Genomic DNA, 15,245 nt, shown 5'->3' with positions numbered 1-15,245 from the left:
TCTATGTGTATTCAAGTTTCTCACCAGCACTACATTTTACGAGGTTACATGTGAACACATGTTAATAAAGTTATAATTTTCCTTTGGCCAATACTAATTTTCACTGAACAAAGCTTGAACGCATCATAATGTAACTGATCGGAACCTTTGTTCGTTAGCCATTAGCGGTGCTGCTAACGTTGCTAGTTCTCCTGTCAATTTAAACACGGATTGGTTGTTTACAATGTAACATCATTGAGGGTCCGTCGTCTTTTTAGCCACTTTCATATGTTGAACGTCCTCTTCCAGGGGTCCGAATGACTCCTCATACTCCTCACCTTCCTCTTTCTGTGGCATTAAGCACCCTTCATACAACAGCGCCGCACAACCACATTGCGCAACAGAAAGCAAGTGTGCCCTCCGCCTCCTCCTCGCACACGTTTTTTGACCAGACCAGCCATTCATTCATCCAGCACTTGCTGAAACGGCTACATTCATCCCCCCGCACCGTATCCCGGAGAGCAGCGATGTTTTCCTGCAGAGCGGCTTGGCAGAGGTGTGGGCCTCTGGCGCGGAGAGCAGCCTACAGGTTGCCCCGGGATGGTGAGTGTTCATCACTGGGACTATTGGCAAAACACAAAATCTGAATTTCTCGTATTATTAACCGTTGTCTTTAACGCAAGACTTGCGCTTTTAAATGTGACGTTTTCTCGCATCATCCGTCGCCTCCTGACTGAAGTGTGTGGAATAGTACACGTTGTCCTCGTGCGAATGTTTCTGCATAGCTGCATTCCCCCACCAAACTGGAGAATGGCAATGGCTGCCCATAGGATGTGAAGGTCAACTCGAGCTTTTTTTTTAATAGGTGGGGGGGCTGAAGCTGGGCTGTAACACGTTTGTGGTGTACTTTCATTTTTCTTATTTAAAGTGTGCGTCTCAAGAAATACGGGTATACTGTGAGCCCCGGTTGGAGTATTTCCGAATGACAGTTACCTCCCTTCTATCCACAGAGTGTTAAACAGAGCAGCAGACTGCAGGTAAAACCCGCAGCGCCCTTCATGTCACTTCTCGGCTTGTGTCAGTTGGCCCTTTTTTATTAAATGACATGTGACGCGTTATACGGTACCGGTGTAAAACTGGCCTCACCGTGCACACGTGTCCGAATAAACGCGGGCACGCGCCCTCTCTCTCTCTCTCTCCTCTGGGAAGTTCATGCCGTTTGAAAAGCGACCGTGAGGCATGTATATATTCGTGTGTGACCTTCACGGGCTGCGGGTGGCGTGGAAACATGGTGGCCGCTGTCTGTCACGTGATGCGCTCGTGTGACTGCAGTCTAATGTAAAGAGTGCGGCTGACGTAAACTCTCTGACGTCAGTGTCAGCAGCTTCTCTCTCCATCGCTGATAATGACCTTACATAACCACAGGTGACACGTGGAAACATTGGAAACTACTTAAGGTAGAGTGAGTGAAGATGTCGGCCTAATGATAGAACACCAGCTGAAGGGGGTGTCCTTCAGTCAGAGGATCGGTAGTTCGATACCCGCTAGTTCATGTTGATGTGTCCTTAAGCAAGACACTTTACCACTTAACAAGAGGATGGTATCATGGTCTAATCCTCCTGACATCTTGACCTGCATCCCCCTCCACCAGCCCCCCAACTCCAACCTTGCTTAGACTTTAGCCGGTAAAAATAACAGGGTGTCCTGTCAGAGCCTTGGACTCCGGATTAGTTTCTGAGAACAGGAAGAGTTTAACCCCCTCAACACTGGACATGACAAGTCCCCGTACACTGGCTATGGATAAGTACTACACACAAACCCACTTCCATACAGCCAAACTATCTACTACAACTAGTTAATGACATTGATTCCTTTCATGTAATCTAGGGTTATTGATGACAGTGTCCGCCTCATAGAGTACATTAAATATTCTTTAATCGCTATTCGGAGCATTAATACAGCAGCGAACAACCGCTATCCATCTGTGTTTTTGCACTAAGGGTCTGTGGGGCACGGCCCCCACCAGAGGGCACTGTTGTACAAGAAGTTATAGGCTTTTCTCCATTTCAGATGCAATAATGGCAAAGCTTTGTCTACTTCATAAAATGTTTGCAATTTGTCATGTTCTGAATGAAATCTCTTCTCTAGAAACACATTGCTTTGTTGTGTGTGTAACTTGTGTGTCTTTGTGCCTGATGCTGCTTGGTCGGGCAGACCCGGCCCTACTGCACTGATCATGAGTGGGGCCTGATAGCCAGGGTCCCTAAAAGCATCCCATTGGTTGATTTTAAGGGGTGCAAGGGTGTACACGTGATATTGTACTTACATTAACGTTACAATAGTCGTGATGACTCGTGTGGATTATTTAACTATGGTACGATTTACCACTTTACACCGTGAGCAAAAATTGGAACGTTGCCTCTCAGCTTGACGGTGCCTACAGACAACCGTCAGACTGAATAAACGGGTCTGCTCTTGGCAGAATTCTAACTTGTATAAAGCTTTGTGGAAAGTGCGACATTGCCTTGCGTGGACATGACGAGTCTGCCGGCTCGGTGAACTCTGGCCTTTTCAAATGCATATTTAAATGCGTATTAAAAACCCTATTTTCGGGCACTTCAGCCATTATTCAAAAACAAACTTTTGGATTGCATGTACAATGTTTAAAAGGATGAGGTTGCTCAACAGATGACAAATGCACCTTTGGTTGCTGGCCATGAGCAGGCAGGCTGTTGGATGTTGACCTTTGGTGGTCATATGTGTTGGTATGGTAAGATATGTAGTCGGATCTTCATCGTGTGATTTTTAGACGGTGTTATTCGGCTGAAATTCGGTCGCCACTGCTGTTGGTGATACATTGGTCATGGCAGTGTCTCCACTCTCACTCACGTACAGCGTATGTTTGGATTGCATCATCACATTTTCTCGTGTGAATATTGTGTGGCCCCACCCAAAATGTTCAGACCAAAATTGCCACTTCTGCTATCTGTTCAAGGATCATTCATTGGCATTATGCAACACAGGGAAGCACAACGAAATTCAGCTGCAACACAACAAACACGTGACGAACAAAACTAAAACAGTAGTGCAGTCCTGGAGCGCAACTCTTGAATTAGCATCATAAGGAATGTAAACAGCAGATAATATGGCCGACATCTTCACATTAAACACTCAACATGAGGAAAAACATTATCAATCAACTCTGACTATGTTTGGAGTCAGTTGAAACAACTGCAAGGCACTCGTGTGTCCTGTTACCTGGATCTATTTTATGAAAGGAATTCATTTGGGTGCTGTTTAGGTGCAGAGTTCATTGATTTACACAGTTTTTATAATGAAATGTTAAAAACTGACTTTGTTTAAGTGATGTGATGTGAGGAGTATTGGTAAAAGTTGTGGACTCCAGTCAAATTTTTTTATAAATAGTATTGTTAAATATTAAAATGGATTGTGTGACAGGCTCAAACCGAACTGCGTACCCGAGGGTGTATGCATCACCTTGCAGGTATCAAACAAGCCCTGACGAGCCTATTTTTTGGTAAACTTGATCTACTCTGCTGAATCCAATCAGAGCGTGAGGCATCGTGAGCCTCTGGGTGCTTTCTCACCATATCTCCTTCTACACTGAGAGCTGAAGCTTCGGGCTTGTGCAGCACATTGTTGTTATCCAGACCTGTGGGATCTTTTGAAAAGCTGCCATGGGTCAAGTGTCATCAACAGTTAGGACACATGGAGGCAAAGCAGCCGATGTGAACAGTGAAGGCGAGGTTTATCATCCTCTGTGTTCTGTCTAGTGGTGCAAAGTATCATACAACTCACGGTACGGATCAGAGTCATGGATCCGGTAACCGATCGGATCAGCACAAAAGAAAATAGAACTTCTAGAGATCCCTGATCACGTTCTTTTGCCGCCGATACTATTTTTTCTTCATAAAAACACTCAATTCAAATAATAAGGAAGTTAATTAATTATTCTACTTTAATGGATTAAAACAAATGTTGTCAATAGTAGTCCTAATTATGTATTATAAGCTGTTAGAGGTATTATAAACAGGTCATAATTCATCTCTAATATCTATTTATATATGTTGTGAAACCGATTTATTCAAGTTTTCTCACCAGTTTAAACACTGATTGGTTGGTTACAATGTAACATTATCAGAGATCGGCAAACAGAAAGCATAAATGATGACCTGATCACATGTTTTACTGAATGTTGATGGATAACGATCTTCAGTAAATCTATATTTCACCCTGCGATGGTTCACGTTAAACTGTGTAATCCGTGGTTCACGTGCGTGCCGAACCTTGAGGGGGGGGATCAATACGGATCGACAGTGGTCCAGTACTAGTTCTGTCACTCTATTCCTTTCAGTGAATCACTTCCTGTTTGAACCTTCTCTAAAGCCCCCTTTTTGGACTGCAGGAACCTTCCCCCGGGACTAGTAGGAACCTTTCTACCTGCGACCTGCAGAGGCCCAAGTTGAAATAAAGTTCTGGGGACACTCGACATTTACCATCCCTTGTCCCCTGTCATGTTGCTTCTCATATGTCGGCGGACCAATTTGCCTAACCTGGGGCTGTTGGCCCAAACAGACGTTTGAATATTCGGTCTAGATAAACACATATTCATGCCCTCGCTAGCAGGGAGCCTCCGTTTGGATCCCACCGGTTACGTGGTTTGTTTGCACGACGTAACATAGCGCTTGCTGTTGCCTCTGCCAACATTACAGTCGTTGTTGAATTATTCCTTGTCGAGCTTCAACCAACATTTCCATTCAATGTTAATTAATGAAAGTGGCATTGATTGGCTCCTGTCATGCGGTTCATTCAGCGCTTAACATGTGACCTTTTAATCCTTTCCAGTTGTGCAACGGCGACCGATGTCATCCGTTCCTGGTGGGTCTGGAGAGAACATACTCTACACCCTGCTGTGTGGTGGAGCCTTTGTTGGCGCTGTGTCATACGTAAGTTGTATTGTTTTTCATCATTTGATCATCATGATACTACCACGATACTAACCTGCACTTAAAACCATTGGCATTGTATCCTCAACAAAAGGTTTAAGCACTCAAGTGCAACAAATGAGCCAATCTTGTAGAATGACACAATTTGCAAAGTACCTGTAGTTTTAAATCCTTTCATTTTACGAACTGGAACTCCTTTCCTCCTCCCACAGGCATACAGCACTGTGAGCACAGACGGCGCCAGGTTCGACGACCGCATTGCAGAACTCAATGCCAGACCCAAGGTCGAGTGGGTACCTAAGCCATGGCCCCCTAAGAGTAAGTATTCCTCACCTGCCACTCTTTTCCACCACTCTACCAGACTACACTAGTGTTGATTCAAGACCAGATCCCCTCCACTAGCTCGCTAACTGTAATGTGTCACACTAATAATGATTCTTGATAAAACGTTGCTCACGTATGCTTATCGTGCAAGTACAAGCCATATTAGGGTTTCACCTCCCGACAGCTGGTTTTATTTTCAAACTTTTTTCAGGTTGGCAAATTATATTGATTTAAAGCTCCAAAGCTTTAATTCCTTATCATCTTTTTAATTAGGCACATTGAGTTTGTGCCAGTTTATTCACATACTCAAACAATGACAACATGATGTTGTTTTATACTTTCATTTTGTTCTGTCATCAAGTCGCTCACAGAATTAGTGTTCAGGCCAGACGGAGAGTTTTCACTCTGCGTACTTTCTGGTATTGGAGAAGATGGGAGATTTTCAGATCCCTTTTGGATCTCCACATCCTCCTCCAGTGCATTGCCAGTGAGATGGTTTGATGTCAATCATCAAGTGGTTACTGGAACTAGTCCAGCCGGACGATTGTTTCAACGCCGTCGACTGAAAGTTGCACGCTTTAAGATCGAGGTTGCCTCGACACTGTAGACCGTAAAATATGGACATGGTCTCTGTGCCGTCACCCGTAGTTTTAAAAGTGGGCGGCTCTAATGGTTAGCGTTGTAGCACAGCAGAGTGCAGTAAGGAAACACAGCAGAGACTCATTTCCTCTCAATACAAACATCCTCTGGTCCAGTACACACGACTGTGTGTATTTAGTTTGAGTATCATATCAGTGTTTGTGATCCCTGATAGTCTGCTTTCTATTGGTTCTGGCTAGCAGAATCTTAACTGCCCGTGCCCACTTATCTCATCCATCCTAATGTGGAGGAGATAAGTTCACTTGATCCATTTGACAAGTATGAATGGATCAAATGTACCAAATGACAGTGTGCTCCCAAATCCCATCAGCAGCAGCACAATCACTGCACAGACACTAATGCGTAGAAGATAAATCCACTGTGTAAAAGACTTTGCTTATGCTAAGTCTATCCATCACATACGGTCAGAAAGGATCACCTCCAAGCATTGACAAATGTAGTTGGTTCCACAGAACTACAGTTTTAGGGGTTGTAGAACTGCATTTTTTACTTTTGAGGAGTCTTTTGTCCACCTTCAAACCAAATATTCCATTTTTACGAAGTTAAGTTAATGCATTCGTTGCTCCCCAAAGGACAAATCCTGTGTGATAAATAACAATAATGTTGGAAATTGAATATCCATTTCAAAAAGCATACCTAAGACAACAAATGGCATAACTAGCGTGTTTGTACAGAAACTAATTGATTGAAATGCATATCAAAAGTCATTGTTCTTAAGCTGTAACAGAATGTAAACTGACCGTCCGACTGTAACGGAAAGAGAAAAGTTAACGACCTTTGCTGAACCTCTGCGTGTCCTCACTGCTCAGCTACTGTCACTGTGGCTTGATTCTATGACATGAATGGTGTTTCTGTTTGCTTGCAGGCCGGGACGAAGAAGAGGGTAAGTCGCGTCGTCACAGACCTTCAGCATTCCATTCATTAACACTGCCTGAACACTTTCTGAATGCTCACTAAAATGCTGTGTTGAGTTCGGTTATGGGCTGGATTGGGCGTCTATGGGCTACTTTTACTATCCTGACTCCAACATTGGTTGCAATGAAAGTTCATGATGGCACTAATCACTGTGTATTTGTTTTAACACTCATGGTTCCAAGATCAGCCCGCCAACGGCGGGAAGGTAATTAGTCAAGTGACGTACACATTAAAATGGCCACACCTAAAACGGAGACGATTGTGACGGTAGTCATTCCATTGCCGTCAATGCCGACCGAGCTGCAGACTAAAGAGCTAAAGCTGATATTCATGGCTGACTTATTTGTCTTTCATCAGTGAAGTGACACACATTTGGTTAATATTTGGCTCTAGACGATCACACAAAATAGAAGTTTGTTGGTGAGCTATAGGTGAAACTGAGAATGAGGAGCACTTTTTGTTTTACTGTCCTGTCTACGGGGACATGAGGGATGTACTCTTTAGTAAAATGACTTCCATTCATGTAGATTTCTTTTGGCTGGATGTCTATGGAAACCTTGAGCTTGCACTTCAGGAAAGCAGCCTTTTCTTGTAGCAGATGTTATTCGCCAGGTCTGGGATAGAAGGCAGAATAGTTTAAGACCGAGCGGTGAAGTAAGCTGTTATTTTGTAATTGAATGAAACTTAATGGAATGTGTCCACTGCAGCTGTAATTTGAGGGTTGGGCACGTTCATGACATGAAAATAAAGATATCAGTCAATATAGGTTAAATAATGGATTCTACCGATGAACTCAATTTGCACAATATAAGAAAAGGATAGAACAAAGAGGTTAGCAGAACAGGTTTTTAAAATGGGGAGGGGTTTGAACTGAGGAACATAAATACATTTACAGCAATCATTTAGTGTCAGAGTATCCTGAGGAGCTAAGCTTTGTCGGTGCCCATATTTGCAACTCATTTTTAACATAATCCTATTCTGCATAGAGCTTGGCTATACTCGGCCAATCCAATTTTGACAAATCCGTCCTCCCATGTGACCCCAGTCTCAACTCTCCTGAATTTTTATCCTACTGGCCAAAAGGCTTAGGCCCAATCTCCAGTCTCACAGGCTTTAAGGTCCTCCAGGGTTTAGTTCTGTTCCACTGTCAAATCATCCAGTGTTTTAGGACTCTTTCAGACATTAGGAACACTTTCCGTCACTCCACATTTCTGTCGACTTTGCTCAAGGGAATTACCCACAATTCATAGCAATATGACGTTAAACACGGGGTTACCAGTGTTAAACAAAGAGGACGCCACATGGGTGTTCAGCCTGTCATATTGCATTTACTCAGAAACATTAAGGATTGAAGATTTTGTCATTAAAGCTGTTTTTACAAAAATGAGTGAATAGATTATTTGAAATGACCTCATCTTGTGAGGAAAGTGCCTGGAAGACGTTCAAATCAGGGAGTAAGAAATGTAAAATGAATACCCACATCATATTGTCATGGTAACTTGAAATGTTGCAGCAAAGTTGTTCCATTCATATTCACACCATTTCATCTACCAGGAGATGTCAGTTAAGTCCCTGAGGGTTTTGGGTTTCGGGCCTTAGGGGGGACCTTGGGATTGGGCATTAGTCTCCATCTGTCTCTTCCTTTGGTACCACTCGATCCCTCGTTTCTCTCTCTTCCTTGTCTCCCTCATACTTCTCTGTGTTTCCAAGAGGCTTTAGATAAAAACAATCGATATCTCTGCTCCAAGTGAGACAAACTGCTGAGATTTGTCATAGTTTGCTGATGACTAAAGCTTGTTCTCACTAGAGCGCTCGCCATCAACCTCACCAGTGCATCTTGGTAGCAGCTCATACCCATTTATTTATTGTCTTTTGCTACCTACACACCGCTTCTGTGGTTGATTTGTAGTTTGACGATGACCTTGTGTAAATTGAACTGGGCTCTTTTGAGAGAGCAAGAGTCCTTCCTCCCATTTCTCTAATGCTTTGTGTCTTTGCTCTTTTCAGTGTAATGGTAAAGCTAAGGTCCTCTGTGGCCGCATGGAGATCCGTCCTAGAACTGGATTCTTTGGATCTGAAAAGGGAAACAAAAATCCCTCTCTCCTCCCTCCCTCCCCCTCCTGTACTGATAAGAAAGAGAGTGCTCCACTCAGCCTAAAACCTCGGGACAAGTCTGTGAAGGATATTGATTCCGTGCACCGTCCATTATTTTTTTGTTTACCCCTCTTGCTGATAAATGTTAATGTGCAACACTGTGAAGAGGATAAATGGACTCGACAGAAGAGTCTGAAACATTCGAATGGATTTTTCTTTAGTCAATGGACTTCATCACTGCTCAACACCACTGTGGGTTTTAAGGAGAGGATTTGTTTATGCGGGACATTTGATGAACATGTGCTGTAGATGTATCTGTGGTGAGCGATTATTCATCCACTGTATTTGCAGCCGCAAAGGGCCACTTCAAAAATCATTCAAATAAATCGTTATGCATTGAGACTTGGGGAAACCTTTTTATAGCAGTCGTGTTTTCAGTATGAACGTAGCATTACAAAACATTCGAGTGGATTAAATGGTTGCAAGTCGCTTCCTTTGATCATGATCCCGGATTGAGCTTTTCTAGCTACGGGGTTCATCTTTCCATAGTTTTCTAAAAGGAGGAAGAATACTAGAAGTGTAGACTCAGTATAGAGGTGTGTCTGGATGTCCACCACTGTAAAGTCTAAATTGAATTAATACAAACCGCCATTGTCTTACCTTGCGTGCAAATGTGGATCGGAACAATTCTGAATTCCAAGCGTAAAGAAAACTCCAAACTGAAGCAGCTGTCGATGACTTGCAGCACCTCACGGCCGGTTAACAGCAGTCGACGATCCTATAAAACACTGCAACCATACAGCCATAAATGTCCCCAAAATATATTATATATATTCTAAAAAATAAATGTTAATGCATGATCCCCTCCAGGCTTGCACCAGGTAGAGAAAATACAGTTGTTATTGTATTTTTCTAAACATTAACACTGAAATGATGCTCACTGATGGCCATAACATTGACCTATAGTTGGTATTGTTACATTTAGCAGGAGATGCCTGCACTTTTAAAAGAGACAGTGGGGATAAATGCAGAACTAGCAGCTCCTCCATGTTGTATGCTCATGTCTTGAGCATTTTACCAGTGGCAGGCCGTGCAATTTATACCTGGGCCTTCACTGCTGTCCTGCAGCGTGAAATACCACCGTATAACCACATTACGGCACCACAGCTATTATTCATTTTTAATGCTGTAACTATGTACGTCTTCGCATTAAACTGTTCGGTAGGAGTCGTTTGAATAATGTCAGGGCATTTAGAAAATGCAAAAGCCTAAATTCAGGAAAATATAATGTTCTCAGCTGGTCTGGCTGTGGGATCCACTGTCATTCCTTAATGACAAGCAGCGACCCAACAAGATTATCATAGGATTTTACTTTCACAAATTGAATGTTGAACGTACTGCTCTGCAACAGAGCTAACACAGCTACACACGGACACTGAGCGGCTTGTAATGCTGATGTCATTATAGACCGGAGCACAGGCTCTGATAGTCAAACAATACGCCCAACATGTCAAACTAAAGATCTGATTGGTTGAACACTATGACAATCAACAATATCGTCCCCATTTACTTTAATCTGCACTGGCTGCAGGTGAGAGTGTGCAGGCCTCTGCCTCTGTTCTTACCTAGAGACACAGAGGTGCGATCTGATTGGATAAAAGCTCTACTTAAAACAAGCTGCACTGGAAGCAGAGCAACTGAGGAAGACAGTAGCTGTGCAATGAGAAAATAAGATAATGGGAAAAATATTTTTGTAAATTATAATAAATGTAGTGTATTTAAGAAAAAATATTAAATTATAAAATAGATATAGCTTTGTGATTCTGTTTAGCCAGCAGAGAAGGCCTTGCAGGCCCTGACGGCCCGCCACTGCATTTTACCCATATCATGAAATTCTAACGGACCAGCTGGCTATTGTCGATCCCAATAGTCACCGCTCAAGTGTTGATCGAGTCAAAGTGGACTCCTGGGCCAGTCTCCCACAACTGTGTGTTTCTGCTGATGGTCAATGTGGATGAAATGGTGGAGGATCTCTCTGTTTAAAGATTAAAGAAGCTCAACCTACTTGGGCTCGCTGTCGGAGCTCCAGATAGCACGTAGTTTGTTAATTGGATGGTAAGAACCAAGATTCAACTTGACCCCCTTCTACCCTGCACCTTGACCCGCACTCCTCTCCTTCCCCCTGCCCCCCCCTCCTGTCTATGTCATGCCCCTCCCTGTCTTTGAGTTTGCATGCGGTTTAGTGTCGTGAATGTGCCGCCTCTTTGTTTTTTCCCAGGAGAAGTATTCACTGAGGCAGTGGTGTGTTTTAGAAGTGGCTTGTCTACAACAAGTGCTTCTGGATCAGCCTGCTAGGTTTCCATCCAACGGCCTGTCCGTCTCATGTTTTACACAGCTGATATACACTTCGTCTAACGAGGTTACACTTGTCTTTGCAATGCACCTCTTGTGATCGGACGCACCACAACGGAGCTCAGCTGTGTCCCCACATGTGTGTTGACAGTTAACGCAACCTCAATGATGGCCATCGGATATATTTTGCGATCAAAAGAGCAGCTATAAAATCGGTAGATTTCATTTCCTATAAATTCTTCACAATAAAAGTCCCCCGTACTTTTTTTTTTTTTTTTTTTTCTTTTTTCTTTGCTGCCTTCTCTTCCTCCCTGTAGTAGTAGTAGTAGTTGAGGTATTGAGGAAAATGAGCTTTGTCAGCAGCCATTCTCATCTTTTTTCCCTGTTGTATAAAAGCTTTTATTTTAAATCATTTTCATCATCAGTAACTTAACAGGACTCAGAGAGCAGGCTGTGCTCCAGCCTGGTTGTCCTCTCTTCCCATTGCTGTCCACAGGAGATGATGATGATGGAGACCTACATTTAATAAACTGTCTGTGTTGTGTCCACATGCTGTCCACACCTCACTGAGACCACTGAGGTGTGGACAGCATGTGGATACAACACAGGCCACCTTGGCATATGGCCCCGGCTGGTCCGATCCTGATCTCCGAGCGCACAGACCTGACAGTCAAAGCGTCCCGGCATGACCGGATGACAACAGTTTGCACTGAAAAGACCCGTGTAACCCCCCCCCCGCCCATAAACCTTGAATGCAGCAGCTAAGAGCTGTGCGAGTTCAGGAGAGGGGCACATCTGCTGTTGTGTGTACATGAAAGAACAACGCTCACTATCTGAAAGCACCCGACATTTGAACAACCCGTTATCTTTGACAAAGATATTCAGCACACGTCTTTTTGTCATCTACATTGTAGAGCTGTCACTACAAAAGAAAAACATCAAGTTTGAATGAATGAGAAACGAATGCGCAACTGTTCAAAAACATTCCTAAGAAAGTCACGTACCCTCGCTCTGCGTCGTTGAACCGTTTGTCCGTCCGGTCCGTTCTCATGAACACGATATCTCAGGAACACGATCTCAGGAACACGATATCTCCTGAACACGTTATCCCAGAAACATATTTTTTGTGTGTGAAAATGTCTTTAAATTTGGCACAAACATCCAACAAGGTTCATCTTGATAAGAATTTGGTGATCAAAGGTCACCGTGACATCACAAAACACGTTTTTGGCCGTAACTCAATAACTCATGTGCTAGCTATGCTAATTACGACACTTTCACATTTAAAAGTATAAAAATAATGAAGAGATGATACTTTGGACGGACATGGATGAACTGCAACAGGAGGTGTTTTTCCACAGTAAGATTGTTACCGGTCAGATGGTGTTCTTTGTATCCCACTGTTGTAAGGGTGGTTTGGATTTTGAATAAAGAGTGACAGCTCTACTACATTTGAGTGCGCCCTCTCCGTTGTGTAGTTCAACACACCTTGGATGGAAACCCAGCTGCTGATAATATAATAATAATGCCGCTTTTTAAAATGCTGATTTAGCTTCTAACATGCAGCGTCTGTGTCTGTAGAAAGCACAGAGCAGCTGCACCGCTGATTTGATATTGTTGAGGGAGGGTGGCTGCTTACTGTAGTAGATAGAAGAGCGTGGTAGTGGTGCTCTGGCTAATGTGCTCCTTCTGCTTCTTGTGTTCCAGCTGGAGAGGAGGAGGAGGAGGGGGAAGTGGCAGCTGAGGAGGCCGGCGGAGAGGCTGAGGTCTGCGAAGAGGAGGCGGCCGCTGATGGCGAGGCAAAGACCGTAGCCGAGGCGGTTTCCGAGGCCGTCGCCGAGGCGGCGGAGGAGGTCGCCGAGGTGGCGGAGGAGGTCGCCGAGGCGGCGCAGGAAGTGGAGACGGTTGCGGAAGAAGTGGCTCACATAGCCGAAGCGGTCCAGGCTGCCGCAGAGCCAGACGCCATCCCCGCCGAGGAGCCCGACAGCAACGGTACGACTTCTTCACCTGAGGTGGTGGTGGAGGAGGAGGCAGCTGCCTCTGAGGCCTGAAGATCCACACAGTCATTATAGGGAAACATACACACACACACACACACACACACACGCACTACCAGACATAACCTCGACTATCTCTAAACCACTTTCAATTAAGAGCCACTGAGAACAGTAACACTGGTAGCTCACTGTCTAGAACCCCTAGAGGGTAGTTGCTTCTCCTTGGGTGCCTGGGTTCACCTCTTGTTCATCATCCTCTATTAATTTCCTAAAGCTGTATATTATTTTCTCTCATATTTATTGGAGTGGGTATCGGGCGCAGCATTGTGCAATTGAAGCGTTTCTTCTCGTAAGATTTCTGTTGGTGTGCAGCGTAGATCACCGTGTGCGATGTCTATATTTGTTCAGATTATAACGGAGCCCTCTACTCAGCAGGCTCCTCTTGGTGTACAGCTGCACACCACAGGGAAACATTTCCAAAGTGGCAAAGAGGTCTTTGTGACTCTTATGCAGTTATGGGTGAAATAAATGTGATCACTGTGAACACAGAATCGGCAGGAACAGCCCTCAAATACTGTTATATTATTGGTATATTTTTGTTACGAAGGGCCTAATGCTATTTCACGAGATTTGACCAAACACTGTATTTCATTGAAAATCTCTGCATTGTTGTACTTCCTCGCCACGTGTCAAAGAGCAGTTGTGTATACCAGACAGCAAAAGGAGATGGCTCTGTACAAAGTGTAACTGCTGCAGTGTGCTCTTTTTATCTTCAGTGTAATGTGAAACTAGTCACCGAGTGATTTAACCCATATGTGATCATTATTTTATTTGACTTATAACTGGCTAATGAGCACTGTGAACATTTTAGGGTAACTCATCAAGCCACACACAATAAAACCTTTATCAAAGCGGAAAGGTTTACTGCCGTCTTTAATTTGTCTGAATTGGTCTTTTAATCCTAATTTGTATTTGAGCTTTTAAGGATCTTTTCTAGCTATCCATTCCACTTTAAAGTCTCTCATATTGAATGTTGGTCTACATGGAACTTGCAGACGTAAGCTCGCTCTTTTCATTTATTAAGTGAGCATTTCAGCTTGACTGAAATGCACACTTAATAAATGCATTTTCATATACATTGCATTTTCTTCTCACTGCTTTCTGCACCCAACTCTACTTTGAGAGATGCACTGTGACCTGTATTTGTCAAGACACACAACCCTTACCTTCTGCATGGTTCGATATGTGCACGATGACCTAAAGTATGTTCCATTTGTATTGTTCAAAATTCCCAGTCTCTTCACAGATACTGTGTATCAGCACCGCTGCATGTTTTGTGGAAAAGGGAAAGAAATTGCATACGTACGTGCGTGTTGATATTTATCATATACTCTTATTCTGATATGGAAGATCTTCATTGGTTTATGGCACTACATCGACACCCTTAGCGACTAAAACTGCTTTCCTGTTGCACCTTCTTCTCCTGCAACTGCTGTTGACGTTGCACCTGCACGTTGTCGCAATCCACCAGATAGATTTGCTGTCACTGGATTTGGTTAAACACCACAAGTTGAGTTACCTTAATGTGGGAAAAAATATATAACTTCAGCATCAGTGATGTTTGGATGGCTGGATTTTGTGTTTCAGTGCCGCTGGCAGCTGCCTCTGCTCTAGATGTACCAAAGATCACTGAAGTAAAGGAAGAGGTGGCATCAGCTGTTGAAGACATCGATGAGTCCGTGGCACCAGTTGAGGAGGCTACTAAACCAGCAGAAGAGGCCCTTGCCACAGTAGAACCTGCACCCACAGAAGAGGTCCCTGCACCAGTAGAGGCTGCACCTGCTGAAGAAGCCCCTGCACCAGTAGAGGTTGCACCAGCAGAAGAGGCCCCTGCACCAGTAGAGGTTGACCCAGTTGTCGAAGAGGCCCCAGCCACAGTAGAGGTTGCACCAGCAGA

General features: G+C 43.8%; 1 protein-coding gene across 2 annotated transcripts; it reads left to right on the top strand.

Annotated features, from left to right (window-relative positions):
- The first annotated feature begins 366 nt into the window (after window positions 1-366).
- Window positions 367-14,206, top strand: LOC116401292 (protein MGARP-like). 2 transcript variants are annotated; one of them, XM_031879620.1, is made up of 5 exons: window positions 367-582; window positions 4,846-4,946; window positions 5,159-5,264; window positions 6,796-6,813; window positions 12,999-14,206. In XM_031879620.1, the coding sequence occupies exons 1-5, from the start codon at window positions 507-509 to the stop codon at window positions 13,340-13,342; spliced, it is 645 nt and encodes a 214-aa protein (XP_031735480.1). In that variant the 5' UTR covers window positions 367-506; the 3' UTR covers window positions 13,343-14,206. The 2 variants fall into 2 exon arrangements, with proteins under 2 accessions (XP_031735480.1, XP_031735481.1); XM_031879621.1 differs by lacking the exon at window positions 12,999-14,206 and adding an exon at window positions 8,853-9,341.
- Window positions 14,207-15,245: the final 1,039 nt, after the last annotated feature.

The sequence above is a fragment of the Anarrhichthys ocellatus genome, unplaced genomic scaffold (genome assembly GCF_004355925.1).
Source record: "Anarrhichthys ocellatus isolate YVR2014 unplaced genomic scaffold, GSC_Weel_1.0 scaffold326, whole genome shotgun sequence".
NCBI lineage: Eukaryota > Metazoa > Chordata > Actinopteri > Perciformes > Anarhichadidae > Anarrhichthys > Anarrhichthys ocellatus.
Note: the sequence above shows the minus strand (reverse complement) of the source record. Positions and strands in the feature narration are given on the sequence as shown.

Bases quoted from the DNA above. Each gene is read 5' to 3' on its own strand.
- LOC116401292 (XM_031879620.1), top strand. From the start codon at position 507: ATGTTTTCCTGCAGAGCGGCTTGGCAGAGGTGTGGGCCTCTGGCGCGG. The intron at 583-4,845 runs GTGAGTGTTCAT...AATCCTTTCCAG, and splicing joins CTACAGGTTGCCCCGGGATG to TTGTGCAACGGCGACCGATG. The intron at 4,947-5,158 runs GTAAGTTGTATT...CTCCTCCCACAG, and splicing joins TTGTTGGCGCTGTGTCATAC to GCATACAGCACTGTGAGCAC.